The sequence below is a fragment of the Melopsittacus undulatus genome, chromosome 3, assembly GCF_012275295.1.
Source record: "Melopsittacus undulatus isolate bMelUnd1 chromosome 3, bMelUnd1.mat.Z, whole genome shotgun sequence".
In the NCBI taxonomy this organism is placed as follows: Eukaryota; Metazoa; Chordata; class Aves; order Psittaciformes; family Psittaculidae; genus Melopsittacus; species Melopsittacus undulatus.
In genome coordinates this window covers 85,342,890-85,361,207 of record NC_047529.1, presented here as the reverse complement: position 1 = coordinate 85,361,207, position 18,318 = coordinate 85,342,890, and the positions used below count along the sequence as shown (strand labels likewise).

Below are 18,318 nucleotides of genomic sequence, written 5' to 3'. Positions count from 1 at the left end.
TGACCCGAGCTAATCTGACCTGGGATTATCTCACCCGTCTTAATCTGACCCGGGATGAGCTGACCCAGGATAAAATGACCCAGGATAATCCCGCCCGGACTAATCTGATCCTGGACAATCTCACCCGAGTCAGTCTCCCCTGGGTCAATCTCACCCAGGCTAATCACTCAGCTTAATCTCACCCCAGCTAATCTCACCCTGGATGGAGACTATGCTAGGCTTCCCCAGGCTAGGTTACCCAGGCTAGGCTTCCCCAGGCTAGGTTACCCAGGCTAGGCTTCCCCAGGCTAGACTAAACCACCTGGCCATGGTAAACTAATCCAGGCTATGCTAGGCTAGGCCAAGCTAAACTAACCCAGGGTAACCCAGGATAGGATGGGCTAGGCTCACCCAGACTAAACAAGGCTAACCCAAGCTACGCTAGGCTAGGCTAACCCAGGCTAGACTAGTCTCACCTAGGCTAGCCCAGGCTAGGATAGGCTAGGCTACGCTAACCCAGGATAGGATGGGCTAGGCTGTGCTGGGCCAGGCCAGGCTAGGCAGGGCAAAACCTGTAAGAGGTCAATGGTGAATTTTAAAATGGAGACTGAGGTGCTTGTGAAATTTCTCCCCGAAGTGAAATATTCAGGCTGACTTGCGTGGCTAATTGAGGCAAAAAAAAACAAGCCTAAGCTTAGTTAACTGAAAGGCACGACTAAGCAATTGCTCACACTGCATAATCTTGGAAATCAGCTTTATGAAGGTCTCTACTTGCATGCTCAGTGGCTATTTTTTTAATTTATTTGTTTTGGTTGGGTTTTTTTTAATTTTGTTTTGTTTGTTTTACTCACCTGCTTTTTGCTTTGCTTGCCCAGTACTTTACCCAGCCCAGAATGTTCATGATGTTGATGATAGGAAGTGTTACTTGGCATCTTCTTTCTTAACTTAGCAAACCCTGAATCCTTCTGATTCTATAGTGAAGACCTTGCACGGAGTGTGGATTTGCTAATTGATTTATGGGTTTTTCTACTGGTAATGCATGCATGAAATTCTGTGGGCATAAAATAATTTTCTTGTACTATGGGGCAGTAATAGACCCTTGTGATTTGCAGATTACTGAAGACTGCAAAAGGGATTAGGCAGAAACATAGGAATATTCAGTAGATTTGTGTATGTCAATAACTGGAAATAATGATGTTCTGTAGGTACGTAGAAAATAAAAGACAGACTAGGGACAACATAGGCCCCCTCAGGAAGCTATCAGGAGAACTGGCTACCCTGGATTTGGAGAAGGCTGAGGTTCTGAATGACTTCTTTGCCTCAGTCTTCACTGGCAAAGGCTCTGACCACACCACCCAAGACTTGGAAGGCACACGCAGAGACTGTGAGAATGAAGACCGTAGGTCCACTGTAGGAGAGGATAAGGTACAAGATCATGTTAAGAACTGGAACATGCACAAGTCCATGGGACCTGATTAAATCCATCCGCAGATCCTGAAGGAGCTGACGAATAAAGTTGCTAAGCCACTGTCTGCCATATTTGAAAAATTGTGGCAGTCAGGTGAAGTTCCCAATGACTGGAAAAAGGGAAATATAACCCCCATTTTCAAGAAGGGGAAAATGGATGACCCAGGGAATTACAGACCAGTCAGTCTCACCTCTGTGCCTGGCAAAATCTGGGAGCAGATTCTCCTGGAAGGCATGCTAAGGCACATGAAAAACAACAAGGTGCTTGGTGACAGCCAGCATGACTTCACTAAGGGGGAAATCCTGCCTGACCAATTTGGTGGCCTTCTATGATGGGGCTACGAAAATGATGGACAGGGGCAGAGCAGTTGACGTAATCTACCTGGACTTGTGCAAAGCATTTGACACTGTCCTACACAACATCCTTGTCTCTGAATTGGAGAGACATCAGTTTGATAGGTGGACCACTCGGTGGATAAAGAACTGGTTGGATGATCGCACTCAAAGAGTTGTGGTCAATGGCTCAGTGTCCAGCTGGAGACCAGTAACAAGTGGTGTCCCTCAGGGATCAGTGTTGGGACCAGTCTTGTTCAACGTTTTTGTTGGTGACATGGACAGTGGGATTGAGTGGGCCCTCAGCAAGTTTGCCGATGACACCAAGCTGTGTGGTTCGATTCATACGCTGGAGGGAAGGAATGCCATCCAGAAGGACCTTGACATGCGTGTGAGGTGGGCTGATGCCAACCTCATGAAGTTTAACCATGCCAAGTGCAAGGTCCTACACCTGGGTGGGAGCAATCCCAGGCACAGCTACAGGTTGGGCAGAGAAGAGATTCAGGGCAGCCTTGCGGAGAAGGATTTGGATGTTGGTTGATGAGAAAGCATGAGGCAGCTTCAGCATGTGCTTACAGCCCATAAAGCCAATTGTATTCTGGGCTGCATCAAAAGGAGCTTGACCAGCAGGTCAAAGGGGCTGGTCCTGCACCTCTACTCTACTCTTGTGAGACCCCACTTGGAGTATTGTGTGCAGTTCTGGTGTCCTCAACATAAAAAGGACACGGAACTGTTGGAACTAGTCCAGAGGAGGGCCACGAGGATGATCAGGGGACTGGAGCACTTCCCATATGAGGATAGGCTGAGAAAGTTGGAGCTGTTGAGCCTGGAGAAGAGAAGGCTGTGTGAAGACCTCATAGCAGCCTTCCAGCATCTGAGGGCGGCCTATAAGGATGCTGGGGAGGGACTCTTCATTAGGGACTGTAGTGACAGGACAAGGGGTAATGCGTTAAAACTTAAACAGGGACATTTTAGATTGGATATAAGGAAGAAATTCTTTACTGTTAGGGTGGTGAGGTACTGGGATGGGTTGCCCAGGGAGGTTGTGAATGCTCCATCCCTGGCAGTGTTTAAGGCCAGGTTGGATGAAGCCTTGGGTGGCATGGTTTAGTGTGAGGTGTCCCTGCCCATGGCAGGGGGGTTGGAGCTAGATGATCTTAAGGTCCTTTCCAACCCCCACTATTCTATGATCAGCCTTACACCCCCCACCCCGGTGATTGCTGGGTGAGCACAGACTAATTCTGACACGAAACCTGGAAGTTTTGTGAACCAGGGGGTTGTCTAAAACTTAGACAGCACAGACACCTCTGCTGTCTTTCCAAGCAATTGGGAAAACTGTTTCAAATTAGATGATTAGACTTCACAACTTGAATTTTAATCTGGAGATTACGTTGCCAGACAACATTGCTTTAATAATTCAAGGAGAATGTTGCTATAGCTTCTTGTGACTTAATATGTTGTGTTTATCTTTTTCCGTAAACAGCTTCCAGACACTGGAGATCCCGGAACTTTGAATGAAAACCATAATGGTGCATTGTTCTGTTCCAGGCCATCAGTGAAAACAGTTTAAATGTACTTGTATTAAAACCATGAAGTGAGGTAATTATTAGCTTTGATTAGACCTACTTATGCTGCTTTGACTTCACTGAGAGAATTGTTGGTTTAGCAGATACAGTTATATTCATTGACAAATGGTAAGAACAATAAGGATGACAAGTTTATCCCACCAGTGTCAATAAGACTGGAGGGAGGAGAAAATATGAAAGAGAAGACAGAAGGGAAGATATCCTTCAGATGCTTCTAGACTGTATTTGCAGTTTGTTGTTTTCTGGCTGTTGTGGTTTGATCCCAGCCAGTAACTCAGAACCATGCAGGTGCTCTTTCACTCCCTCCACTCCCCCTTCCTCCCCCTTGCTCCTGGAGGGATGGGGAGGAGAATCAAAAGAATGTAACTCCCATGGGCTGAGATAAGAACATTCCAGTAGCTAAGGTATAACACAAATCACTACTGCTCCCACCAATAATAATGATGAGAAGGGAAATAACAAGTGAAGAGAATACAACCGCTCACCCCCAGCTGACCGATACCCAGCCAGACCCAAGCAGTGATCTAGCCCTTCTGGGTAACTGCCCCCAGTTTATATACTGGGCATGTTGTGCTGTGGTATGGAATACCTCTTTGGTTAGTTTGTGTCAGGTGTCCTGTCTCTGCTTCCTCCCTGCTTCCCCTCCTCCCTGGCAGAACATGAGACTCAGAATGTCCTTGGTCAGAGTAAGCATTACTTAGCTGCAACTAAAAACATCAGTGTTATCAGCTCTGTTCCCAGACTGAGAGTCAAAAACACAGCACTTCACCAGCTACTAAGAGAAAAATGACTGCTACTGCAGGACACTGAGCACTTACCATTTTCTGCCTCATTTATTGATCTTGAGCATAAGAATTTGTAGCTGTTTTATTTCTCCTGTTTCAGAGCATAGTTCCTTCCTTCTGTGTATTTACTGATATACTTTGCCCTGGCCAATTATGCTGCAGTTAGTGCTGTTGCTTAAAGAGTGAAGTATTAAGCTGTACTGGAGCAGAACTAAAATTCAGTAGTTTTTTTTTGTTTGTTTTTTTTTTTTTGTAGATCTTATAATAACTCAAACCTGTGTCTTTGCATCAGTTGGGGAATCTTTCTGAAACTCTGTCAGAGCTCTTGAGCTTGAAAATAAGTATTGGGTTTTGGGAGGAGTATCAGTAAAGGGTGAAAACAAGAGTGAATAGATAAGAATGTTTAAAATTGTACAGTAACTGTAAAGGAATTTATCTTCAGTCTAAATAATGGTTACTCATACATCCCTGTATTCAGCATGCACACTATCATTTCCATGCAGAAGCATAGATTATAGTGCCTTGCTGTCTTGTGCTGCTGGAGGTTAGATGTGGTCCTTTACTTACTGATGTCTTTTATATTGTTTGCCTGTCAACATCTGGCAGCCTCGTCCTTCAGTTTTATCAACGGATCAGCTGATGCACAGATCAGTGAACTTTTTGAATTCAGGCTTGGGATTTACTTACTTAGTTTCTAGCAGTTTATTTCTATCTTACACTTGTTCAGTAATAATGCTGTTCTGAAAAAAACAAAACCAAGCCAAAGAGAACAACTGCGTATTTATGAATTATTTGGTAAAACACTCTAATACAAATACTGTCATCTTACTGCCATAATGCTTTCTTTTTTTTTTCTTTTTTTTGAGCAAAGTGCTGCTCTCCGAATTTTTATGTCTTCATATTTTCAGCTACTTTGGTTGCATGGTCTTTCTGCTGAAACACTGGGAATCTGCTCAACCTGCATGTGTGACACAGCAATTAAAATTAAAAGAAAGACCAATAAACTCTAAACACCAGGCAGTTTGGTGAGCATTGGACCTGAAGACTGGATGTTCCTGCTACTTTTTTCTTCTCTCTTTGCTTCCTCCACCCATTTGTTTCTGCCTAGTATTTGTGCTGCTGCTGAACCTCTACTATCTCCCTAAGTGAATGGGACTTATGTTCTCTTTCAGTGCCACTCATTCATGTCTCTCTGGTCTTCTTAGCTGCTGGTTTTCATGAATTCATCTGATGCATATATTGTTTGGTCAGATTTGATTGCAATTAGTCATAAAGTCAAAGTGTACTTGTAGGGGCAAATTTTGTAGCAGGAAAGCCAGTAAGGTAATTGAGTGTCTTTTTTCTTTTGACCTTCTAAAGATCTGTGGATTTTTGTTGTTGCATCTTTATTAGCTCTCCTGGAAGCATTGAGGTCTATTAATGATGTCTCTAATTTCTTTAGATTCCTCAAATTTTTAATGTTTTATGTAGAAGGCAGAGATACATAGCTTCTGGGGGAGAGGTCAATGATGTTTTTAGTAGCTTCTTCCTTCTCAAGTGTAATTTACCAAAGGACTTTGCAATCGAGTCATCATGATGGGAAGTGCATCTCAACTGATGTAATGCATTTGTGTTTCCTGGAAACAGAATAAAATCACAGCTCCATTCCATTTAATGCAAGATTTGTCATTGATTTCAGTTGCCATATTTACTCCTATCATTTGATCTTTTTGTTGTAATGGGTTGTTCATGCTTTATGAATCTGATTTCCTGACATCCGTCCCTCAAAGCGGTGTTGAAAGTTTTTATTCATGAGAGTATTTTTACAAAATATTTTGAAATGTGGCACAAAATCTAATTTCAACAAAACTTCCAGTCTCTTCCTCTACAAGCTGTGCTAAAACAGGGAATCAACATAATTGATACAGCTAGAGGAGCTAGATGCATAAAGCTGGATCAACTTGATAGATAAATATTTAATCTATTGAGAATTATCTAAGGCATATTACTCCTGTCAGGAAATTATTTTCTGATGAAGATACATTGTTTCAGTCTGTTTTGGAAACTGCAATGCATTAAGTTGAAACAGGATAACCTTGAGCCTCTCTGCAGCAACAGTATGTGTTTAAGCCCAATCACTTTGCTGTATTAGACAAAATAGTTAAAGTAGTGTGTAAAACCTCATTTATTCTCAACTAGAAACACATTGCATTTCTTCACTTGCAGAAATGCTGTGCAGTTTTTTAATGTTTCAAACCAGAAATGTTCAATAACTACTTCTGAATGTTATTTTTTGGCCTCTGGAAAATCATAGAATCATAGAATGGTTAGGGTTGGAAAGAACCTTAAGATCATCCAGTTTCACACACACCCAGCCCCCCCCCTCCCCCCCTTGCTATGGGCAGGGATGCCTTACACTGTAATATGTCTTTCTCATAATTACTGTCTTGCTAATTTCTTGACAAGGTTTCATTTGTGTTGTCTTCAGAAAAAACAAGTTATGGCAACATATGGAAAAATATGAGCTCTGTGTAATACAAGTGGTTGCTGTCAATGCTAGGGGTATCTAAATGTCATAATGGTGCTCTCATGGCTCTGTATTATTAAAAATTATGGTGATTATTTTTGTTGTTGGTAATTCCCTGTGCTGTTTTATAGCCCATGATGTCAAGAAGTTCGCAAGTCATGAGCTAAACCTTGTGGCAGCCTTGATAGCAAGGGAATTGTAACCAGACAGACAGTTGTTCTTTTTATGTGCTGTAGTGCAGAAGACTCCATGGTTTGATTTTTATATGCTTGACTCTGCATAAATCTTGCTAAAGAAAACTTCTACAAGTGGTTTAAAAACAGTAGGATAAAATGATTTTGTAAAGTAAAACCAAGTATATTTTTGTAACAGCTTGAAGATATTTATCCTGTTTGTGGTCATTTTGTGGCTGTTTGCTTTCCAGGCCAAAGATGTGTTTGCAACTCAAATCCCAATAAAACTCTCTAAACAAGAACTGGATTCACAGATGAGAATGGTACATAGATTTATATATTTTTTTTCAAGTAGACTTTTTTCTTTTAAGTGAGGTGATGTGTCTCCAAATGCATTTGTGAATTAAATGAAGACTGGTTTAACTTTGTATTTCAGGAAAATGAACTTGAAAAGACGTTATCAGGTGGTCTGATCTAATGAATAAGTTATGTTTAGTGAAAGTTCTTTTTTCAGATGTTGGTGTGCTTAGTTTCTGCTTCATAGCAATTTCATCTGAAACAACTGTCATTATTTGTCTTTTTCAGTCTTTTAATCATATTGAACCACTAAGTTTCTCATACAGCTTTTCTGTAAAATCATACATTGGCACAAACTCAATGGCATGAACTGCATTTTGTGTTTATAAAGGAAATGCAAATCAAGGGAAAGGAGGGAATTGCAAGTTGTGATGGGTTTTTCTTATGAAACTACTACTCAGCTCTTCTGATTTCTCCTTATGTGCATAGCCGACAGAAAATGGAAAACGGCTTTCCTTCGTTATCTTCTTCATACTAAAAAATAGGGCCTGTTTCCCTGCTGGCCTGCAGCTTGGAGGGGTGGTGGGGATGAAAAGTCATCTTTTGCGTATGAAGAGATCGTGATGTTTTTATGGAAGATTTAAGGAAACAGAACATTAAGTAGCTCTTTTTCAGAGGGGCAGCAGTCATAAAATGTACTAGAGGTGTGTTTCTGAATTGTAAGTTGCATTTTGGACTTAAAACAGACTTTTAATTCCCCCAGTGTTTCTGGCAAGTATTAAAAATGAGTTAAGGACAATGCTGATCCTGTAACAGTTGAGATGTTAGAGTATTGATATGCTTCTGATGGGATCCTGCAAACAGGCAACTTCCTGCTTGCCCTTCAGCTAGTTGTGCAATGTTCAGGACTGAGAGTCTGTCAATATATTACTTTTTTTTTGGGACACTTGTGGAAACAGTCTATGGAAGATCTCTAACAAACACTGAAAAGCTGCTGAAATAATGACTTGGGTAAGAACAATTAATTTAATTAACTTAATTTCAGGTTTTGCAGAAAGCGCAGTGGAACTGCCCAAAACAATATTTGACATCTGTGTATGTTTTAGTTCATTATATTTAACTGATTTTTTTTTCCCCTCCTGTCTTGAGAGTGGAAAGCAAGAAGCTGCAGTATTTCAGGAAATGAATATCTGTTTTGCAGCATATTTAAGACCCCTTTACCCTCCTAGTTCAGCTCACAGCAGCAGTTTAAACTCAGGCACTTGCTATGTTTGACTTTGATTCAGCTGATTTTTCCTGTCTTCTTTTTAAAAGTTACAGTGATTTCCCTGTCTTTGACTCAACAGATGGGCTTCTGACGTCTATTAAAATCAGCATGCTTTGTGAAAAGAAATGGTAGTTGCTGTTCTGAGGCTGTGGTGAGGAAACACTGCTGTTGGTTATGGTTGGGAGACTGGAGTCCATAATGTGGTTGCAAGCTAGTTTACTATTCTACAGCTTTTCTTTTAGTATTTACATAATTGTAGACAGCAGTTATTTTTCAGGCTGTGGCATTTTGAAGTGGATTGCTGTCCTGGGCAGATGAAGTAACCCTTCATCTGACTGATTTAGTGGTCAAAAGGAAGAAAGGAAATAATGCTTTTAAATGCTGCTCTTAAACTGAGAACTGCTAGAGCTGTTGTAGTTTCACTTAGTCACCTCCTCCCTCCCCTTGATGATTTGAAGTTATGCATGGTTTAGATTTAGATTTCTGATAAATATACTTTTCTTTACTAATGTGTTGTATCTTTGCCAAGTTCCTATGCATCATTCATGTAGAAGGTGGGCAGCTGGTGGAAGCTAGGGAAGGAAAGAGAGTACTACCAAGTGCTGGGAGCTGTGCTTTTTAACAACATAAACTGATCTGTTCATAGCCTCCTAAAATACAGAGGTGGAATTCCTAGTGGGATGATGGCTGTGCCTTCCCCTACGTTTATCTGCTGAAAGGGTGAGAGAGCTTTCAGTAGCTTTTCCTCCTTCCAAAACTTGCACAGTATGTTTTGTTAATTTATTCTCACCACAGCCACTTAGTAGTTTCAGTGTCTTCAGGAAGAGGATTTTTTTGGGTTTTGTTATTTATCCCATTGTAACTCCGTTTCAGAAGAGGCTTTTCTCTGTAAGACCAAACACCTGCCCCCATGTTGACAGCTTTTCTAAGGGAAAGCAGCTGTCAAATGAATGGGATTTGGTAGTTTTATAGATACCCATAATCTTTTTGAGAAATATCAGGAATGGATGTCTAGCAGTTACACTTCTGTGACTGCTTTAAGTAGCCATCTTGCAGCTATTTATTGTCTTGACTAAAGCATAAAGGGCTGCTTGATTCTACTGCAAAGTGTACTTTGGAAGATTAACGTGCACAGGGTGTGTTAATAAGTGGAAAACGGAAGACAGCAAGAAAGCATATGAAAGAAACAAGATAGAATTTCATAATTTCCTTGCAATTAGAAAATAAACAAAGCTGCAAAGACAATTGGGACATCAAGAAATGGAAGGGGCAATAAGGCATTTTCTGGCAGAAGAGGAAGATACAAAAAATCCCAACAAAACAAAAATAGATTATGACACATCAGTTCATATTTTTCCATTGAGGAGATAATCCCACCTGCTTAAGTTTCTGAAAGAAATTCTGCTAGGCGTAGTTACTGTGATAGGTTCTTTTCCTCTGTTAGAAGGATATAGGGACTGTGATTGTTTGGGGTTTTTTACAGTGTAAGTAAGGCGTGTTCTTTATTGCAAACAGCAGCTAGTTTTCTGGTAGATGCCTTTTATGGTGCACTCAGGATTTAATGCTTCCTTAATAATTTCCTTTTTCGCAGCTTAAAAAGACAAAGACCGGCCTGCCACTAAGTTTCTAGGCAGCTGAGCTGACTGTGAGAGGGTTTTTTTGCGGCATTTCCAGCATGAAAGGAGAATGGTATTTTTTTCTTGGCCGTTTAGGAAGTCTTAACCTGTTTGGACCTTGATCTATTTTTCATGCAATTTGAGGTATAGATTCTTTGTATATATGTTTTCTTACTGAAGAAAATGAGTTCAGGTTGAGCGTGGAAAGGCAAAACAGCTTTATGGACACCTGAGTTTCAGAGGGCAGTGTTTCATACCAGTGGTGTTTTTCAGACTTTAGGTTTATACTGAACTGGATTTAAATATTAGCAACAGCAAGGAAATCTCTGAGGCTTTACTAAAAACACAGATCAGGATTTTTTTTTTGCTTCCTGTTTCCACTCTTTCAGTGTTGCTGAATTTCGTGATGTGGGGGTTGGGTTTTTCTTTAATTATTATTTTTAAAATACTATTTTTTTCCCTTCCCTGTGCTAAGCCCTAGGGGCCACAGCTGTCTGCCCTGTAACTTTGACTGTCATCATTAGCACTCTGTTATCTCACAGGGCTGTATGAGGACTTTAATCTTCTATATAATTGGTGGTGGCAATTGCCTCTAAAGCTGTAAAGGAGAAGCATCCGTTCACCTTCGTGTGAAAATGGATGATTGACGAACTCATGAATGTTTCCTCTCGGCTCTGAACCCAGTAAGTAAGGCAGAGTACCTCAGGCAGTCTAATTTCCTGGCTTGATAATAGGCTGGGAAAAGAGCCATTTGTTGTCTTCAGGGTTGTCCATATATGGACAAATCTCTTGCAGGGCTAAGTAAAACCAGTCATCTTTCAGGAAAGAATAGAATGTTACAGGATTTTGGAAAATGAAGGTTTTATAAGCAGAAGTCTAGTTTAAAATAATGGATGGTTGATTGCTTCAGTGCACTTCACAGCAGTCCAGGCTCAGGTTTGTATCCTGGAACTGTGTTAAGAGAATTTCAGCAATAGCTGTCAAGCATGTAAGTGTGCTTCCGCTTACCCTAGTTGTTTGGCAGCCTTTGCTTTGAGAAAGACCTGTGCTGGTGCTGGGGCAGACTAGACCTGCAGGCTTTCACTGCCTTTATATTTAGTTTTGGATTGAAGATTAGGCAGGCATTTAGGATGAAGTTAAATACAAGAAAGATTATTTCAGTCTTTATCCACATATGCCTGTTGTTAGTTTATCACTGAATAGACCTTTAATGGTATTTCTTGTTGATTTGGAGGATCAAGCTGATCATGATCACATAGGAGATCCAAGGACAGCTGAACAATTCTTCAGTTGGATGGAGAAATGTAGTGTTATTTTCTAGTCATTGAAAAAGTTTGGGTTTTATGTGGGGTCTCCCCTGTTTTTGCTATGAAATGCAGAATATGTGTGTGGGAAGCAGTGAAACAGTTTTCTCTCAGATGGATCCTAAACCACCACAAATGAGCTTCTTTTAGCTGTTGTTGGAATGCCATTATCTCCGTGTTTCATCAGATGACAGACTTGAGGACAGGAAGTGGGGGGTGGGGGTGTAGTGTGTGAATAAGTCGAACTCATGGTTATATATAGATTTATGTTTTATCTACTAATATAGTTTCACCTGGTTACAATATTTTGTGTTTAATACCTTTTTTTCCAGGTGTAGTAGAAAAGACCTTGGTTTCTGATGAATAGGGACCACAGAAAGAGTCCTTGATTTCTGATAAAGGACTGTCTGCCTGTCCCAGTTCTTGTGTTGTCAAGCCTACAGACACCCTGGTTAGGACATTGGTTTATTTCTGACTTAGGGTAGAGCACAAAGTATATAGAATAGCAGAAATACTTCCTAAAGCTGTGGTATTGCTCTGGAGATTTGCTTAGAGGTCTTGAAAGTCTTGAAGATGATGACATTTTTTGGCACATAAAAGACCAGAGAAGTTTACTTCCCCCTTCCCCCCATTCCCTTCCTACCTGTTACATACCTTGTCCTTCCAAGTATAAGAGAAAGTAAGCAAGGTTTTGGTTTTTTTTAAGGGTAGTGGGAACAGAGGAGCTGATTTGCTTTAGGCATCACTGAATATATTACATAGATATAACAGATGCTTGAAAATGAGTGGTCTCTTTTTTTGACAGTAGGTAGGAGTCTTCCCAAAAGTAAGGAAATCTCCTTAAGTATTTTTTGTCTTAGAGATTGGGGCAAAAAGGGTCACAAAATATCTTTGGCTACTGAAAGTATTGAAGTGTCAAGAGGGAGAGGGAGGAATGGATAGAGGAAAAAGAGCAGCATGCATCCTGTCTTTGAGACCCACGTGTTTTAAGTGTTACAAAGGAGCAGTGCCCAGATTGACTGCATTACTGGGCAGGACATCAAATAATGCAGTTTCCATAGTCTGTATATGTGTGGGATTCTGCAAGCTTAATTCTCTTCAATCAACAGGAGATTAATGTGGATCGAACGCACCATTTCTGGCCTAAATTTTAAACCTCAATTTTTTTTCCATGCTGTAGAGAAAGTGCTTTGCTTTAATTATTTTATATGTGTGTTCTGAGCAACAGTGACTTCTGATGTGTTTTTTTTTTTTCTGTTTTGCCCTTTAAACTTAGCGGTGAATGTTTCAGTTTTCTGGTCATTTTAATGTGCTTTCCTCTTACAGAGTTGACTTAGAACCCTTGCACAGATGTTCAGCTGTTGAAACTATTACTGCATTTTCTTGTATTTCTTATTAAATTTAAATAGTTTAAGCCTTTTCCTGGGTTTACTATTACATTTTTTTGCTAAGAGCAAAAGGCTGTGCTGCGAAATAGTGTTTTGTTAGTACCCCATGCTTTCAGAAATGCCTAATCACCTGTTGAAAAGGATCTATAGCAAACATTGGACCACTTTTTTACTAGGTGAAAAGTTTGGGTTAGGTTAGGTTCACCTAACAAAACCCCAACTGAGCCAGACAAAATCAAACATTTTTCTTTCCTCTTTCTGTATACAAATCTGTCTGTTGAAGGTGAAGTTTGCAGTATTAGTTTGATTTTTCAAGGGGAATATGGAAACATACATGAATAAAAATAAGGTGGATGTTAACTTTATTTTTACATCTCACTTTTTTTAATGTATAGATTATGCTTTTTTCATACATTACACTAATACTTCTTTTGCGTTAAGTAGATCAATTAAACGGTGTATTAAGCATTTCTCAGCAATAGATTGGTTGCATTCCACCTCCAGCCCAAGTACTGCAACAAGTATATCTAGCATTAAATTGAAGATTTTATGACTTTTTAGTGAGAAGCATGTTTTAAATAATTGCATAATAGTATTTCAGGTTTTTCAAATGGAAAAAGTAGCCATGAACGATCTTCATCTGTCCTATGTGTATTTTTTCACTTTTTCTTAGTCTTCTACATTATATGTAGTACTTTCCAAGATTCATTCTCATTCCATCCCTGTCAGTTTTACTTTCTGGAGTCTCTCTCCCCTTCTGTTTTGTGAGATCACTTTCTGAATGTCTTCCTTCTGATGATCTCCTAACTCAAGTGTAATACTACTGCCTGACTTTTGAACTCATCCAAGGGCTTTTTGTCATCCAGACAGCTAAAGACCCTTTTTTCATTCCAAGCTGCTACACGCTGACTCCTCCTCTTCCTCCTCTTCCTTATCTGTTCTGTTGGCATCATTGCTGTACTTCAGTGTTTGGGGGGGGGGGGTGTCTATTGGAACCTCTGTTGTGGTTTGAAAGAATGAGCTAGATGATTGTGCAGATTAAGAAGCCTGCATCTGAGATCAATCTGAATGTCCACTCACGGGCAGTTTAAGGAGAAAAGAAGCAATGTCAGTGGGGAGGTTGCTGAGGAAGAGCATTTTGGGATGTGGGCTAAGTGAGAAAGCATAAGGATTGAGGCATGAAGTAAGTGGTTTCAGCCTAAGTCTAAGGAAACGTGTAATCAATGGGAGAGAATGGCAAGGATTTGGAGCCAATTTGTATGATCAGTTTATGAAGAACCATTGACAGTTTCTTTTTATTAGAGATTCAGTTCTGCCTGTTTTATGGCAACAGGGTACTAGATTGCCCATTGCTGAAGCCTCCCTTTGATGGATTGTTCTTCCTTTGACTGATGTCAAGATTTGACATTAAGTGGAGAAGTGTGACTAGGAGCATGTCCATTAGTGTGTTCAGGTCAGAAATGTGCTTAATGTCCCAATTGTTTTCATTAGTTCTTGGTTCACATCAGAAAGTCATCCAAAGGAGCAGCATCCATCCATTAACTAGGTTCTTTCCAGACTAAACAAAACTGGGACGTGAGCTGCAGCATTCTGCTTCATTAACCAGGTTTTGTATATAGGGCCAGATTAGATCTAGTTTGAAATAAACCCCACCAAACCCTTATGATTGTTGGGTCCCCGTAATCACCTGCTTTGGTCTGAAAATCCACTCCTGGGCAGACTGTGCCTATGTAGGCACAGATCTGATTCACAGCTCAATTTGCTGTGAAAATTCATCAGTGCCACAGGAATCCTTTACAGTGGTAGAGTGGCAGAAGTGGGGACCCAAGCTGTATGCCGTGGATTGGCTGTGTTTTCTTTGCACCTAGGTGTTTGAAAAATGGCTTCTGAAGACCAGGGTCTGCTGAAGAGCTCTAGCAAATCATAGTGGAAATAGTGTAAAATATTGCTTTAAAAGTATTTTATCAACCATTGAAAGAAATTGGATGGATGTTAAGTGAAGGATCACTTTACCATAGGCTTATTCAATCTGTTCATGATTAATGTGTTTGTAAAACATAGCTAAGGCTTATATATTACACTGTTTTGAGATGCTATCTTGGGTTTTGGTGATTTATTAATGTTATAAATTTGATCCTGCTGAGCCGAGCCTACTTGCAAAGAAAATCAGGATTTTTATTTTGCCGAGAAGAGCATTATGTGCTGTGTCAGAAATAGTTACGGAAAGTTCAAATAAGTGTGGTTATGAAATGCCACAACTCTGAAATAGGAAGTGTAAAAGAAGAAAAAACTAAAATGGTGTGCCTCTCAATATTATTTCTGGTTTATAACTGATTTTGTAGACTGAAGTACAAATCCTTTGTTGCATTTGCTTTTTGTGTTTATATCAACATTGAATCTGATAAAAGTCTTAATTTAAACCATATAATGAGAGTTTTCTTGTCAAAATTTGTGAATTTGGCATTAGCTGTTTTTTTTTTCTTTTCTCTTTTCCCTTGTTTTCCTGTATGTAGCCGAGTGCATTTTTTTCCTAGTGTCATAATGGCTAATGGACAAACTTATGCTCCCTTTTTGCCTATCCAACCTAGCTAAAAAAAAATAAAAAATAAAAATGTAGCCTTAACCACCTTATGCAGAAAGGTCTGAAGAGCGCATGTGTTTGTGGACTGTGCAATCCCAGTTCTGAGCTGTTACTTCACACATACAGAATAATTCCAGTGGGCTTGTCCTCAGGTTCCAGTGGTTTAACTTAATTTTGAATAGATTTCCCCCCCCCCCCCCCCCCCCAGTTAATCTTCAGACTGTCCTTAGTCTGTATAAATAAGGTTCACTTTGCATTTTTTTATCTTTTAGTGTTGTTTCTGGCTAAGTAAGCTAAATGAAAAGTGTACAAAGCTTACGTTAAAGCAGCTGTTGCTAGAAAGTCAGTGTGGTCTTTGAGTTGTGTAGCTGGTTTACATACCAGAAGCGACTGCTTTTGTCTTCCTAAGCAAAAGGATAATTCTGAGCTTTAAAATTGTCTTCCTGTTTAGCAGTGCACAGTGTCACTGGCAGGCTGTAGGAACATTCATATTTGCAATAATAAATAAAACTGAACATCGCATCCTCAGGTGAGTGGCTATGCTGATACCATTTTAATTAGATTTCTCTCCTTTTTAAGACCAGACTGATTTGATATCTTACGCCATTGATCACTGTAACGTTATGTGTCTAACAGGAATTTATATTTACTGTCAAGAAAATGTATGTTTCAGCAGTGAAACACGGAACTCATAGGGTGAGCTGTACCTTGCTCTCTGAAGTTTACAGACAAGCTTTCCCGGACTCCTTGGGAGCTGAGATGAATCTTTTGATGGCTACTTCCAGTACTGATACACTGGGACCGTTCTTATTTCTGTGTATAGCATGGAGAGATGTTCATAGGATGGTGCTAGCTCTCTTGCTGGGAATTAATAAGGTGTGTTTGATGAGAAGCTTTTTTGTTACATTTGCTGGATTGCCAAATAGGACAAGATAATGATAAACAAAAAAAAGTATGTTGTAACTGATTCTACTCCTAAATATTGTTTTTCTATTTTTCTTTTGTAATATATCACTGGTTTTACCTTCAGCAGGTGCAGCATGTTTTCCTAATGCTGATGTTTTATGTAACCATGGTCACAGTTACTTGCAAGGGTTTTATTGACTGATAAAAATCACTATCTTACAGTGTAACGAATTTCATGACTAACTCTATAATCGTCTCTAGTGCAAGCACTGACTACACTGACAGCAACACTGAAGTCTGGTATTATCTCACTTTTTCTTGGAGTGATTGAGCAGAGCATTCAGAAAGTATCATGTATGCTGACATACTTATTGTGTATTTGGTGCTCCTAACATTAGGAATTGAGTGTGTATGTGCATGTTGAGGCTTTTGTTGGGTGTTTGTTGGTTGTTTTTTTTGTTTACGTTTGTTCTTTTAAGCCAAGCATTGTCAGTGCTGCTCTGGCAACTTTAGTGGTTTATGAGTTGGTTTTGATACACAGAGATTCCGATGTGAAGTTGCGTTAGGAAGTAAGCTGTACGAACACCTGTGTGATAAATGCTGTAACTATACCAGTCTCAGCTAAGTTATCCACAGCTGCCTTGGACTCCAACAATATAAGCTAACTAGCTAGGCTTTTATGAATTCTAGCAGTGCTGAATTTTAGCAAGTCATATAGAGGACACTGACATTGATGTTTTAATCACAGATAATATGACTTACACTGATACTGTGCTGGTACTTTTTACTGTCCTTTAGCGACAGGGCAAGGGGTAATGGGTTTAAACTTAAATAAGGAAAGTTCAGGTTAGATACAAGGAAGAAGTTCTTTACTATGAGAGTGGTGAGGCATTGGAACAGGCTGCATAAGGAAGCTGTGAATACTGGGCATGTGTTCTTTAATTTTCTCTTCCAGGTTTGTCACCTTTATATTTTGTACACACCAACACATAAAACATGTGTGTGATCTTGAGTGTCCATTTCTCTAGAAGCCATGTTTCATTTGGTATTCCTAAGCCCTTCCTGAGGAAAAGCACTTCTTGTTGTCAACTGCCAAAGATAGAGCTGCTAGGCTGCACTTAACCATTATCATGAAAATAAATATGATATCCATGTTGTTCTTTCTCTGTAATGTTGTTTTTTCATGTTGTAAGCATGATATACATGTTGTTCTTTCTCTGCAAAAAGAACAGTCATTGAAACATTAGTTTATTATCTAAGCCTCTTCCCACCATAAGACTGATATTAAATGGGGAGCTGAGAAGGGGGCGGGGGGAGGTTAGGCTACCTGAAGATGGCAGATACTTAATTCAGATTTCAGGTCTTGTCTGTTTTGCACATGCTGATTTTGAAGCAGATTGACTATTGTAAGGAGTTTGCAGGAATGATGCTGTAATAAATACATAACTATAACATAGGGTGATATTTAACTTGTAGCCTTGATGATTTATATATTTTAGTTATTTATATACTTATGTACTTCCTGATTCTGAAAGGGTATAAAGCTCAGGTGCTTCCCTTCCTAACAAGATCTGAAAGCTCCACCTGGGATAGCATGCTTGCTTTTAGGTGGTGTTTCTAACTGGTAGAAATTTGGAAGTGTACATCTATAAACCTTTCGGATGGAAGTTGGACTGTTGTGTTTAACAGTGCTTTATAAATACTACATGTAAAGAAAATAATTTAAAATGATGGTGGAATATATGGGAGCTGTTTATGACACCTGATTGATTTGCATTTTATGTTGAAATCTTTTTTTCTTTAAATGGAGTTTAAAAAAATCAAGAGAAAGTAGTAATTACACATCCCCTGCATTGTTTAACTGTTGCACGTTAGATGTTGAGATCACACTATCAGAGATTACTACATGTGCACAGTCATCTCTTTCCACAAGAAATGTGTACATTGTGTGCCTAGTAAGACAGTCCTTAGGATAGCACAGTGTATGTTCAAGTAATCAGTGATTATAATGCTATCACACAGGCACAGAAAAAAGGAGTTGGGTTTGAATGATGAGCCTGAAGTTGGTGTATTCTAGCTTCTGAATTCTGGTATCATGTGAGTGAGAAAGGATGGCATAAAATAGTGTTT

The 18,318-nt window shown here is 39.6% G+C and overlaps 1 protein-coding gene across 2 annotated transcripts in view; it reads left to right on the top strand.

Annotated features, from left to right (window-relative positions):
- PDE10A (phosphodiesterase 10A) overlaps positions 1-18,318 on the top strand; it is a 181,287-nt gene that overhangs the window by 12,165 nt on the left and 150,804 nt on the right. Inside the window, exons 2-3 of one of the 2 annotated variants that reach the window (XM_005150121.4) lie at positions 1,591-1,630; positions 3,967-3,976. The exons of the other annotated variant lie outside the window; for it this stretch is intronic. Coding sequence (XP_005150178.3) covers positions 1,591-1,630; positions 3,967-3,976 — 50 coding nt within the window. The remainder of the gene's footprint in view (positions 1-1,590; positions 1,631-3,966; positions 3,977-18,318) is intronic. 2 annotated transcript variants of the gene reach the window in all.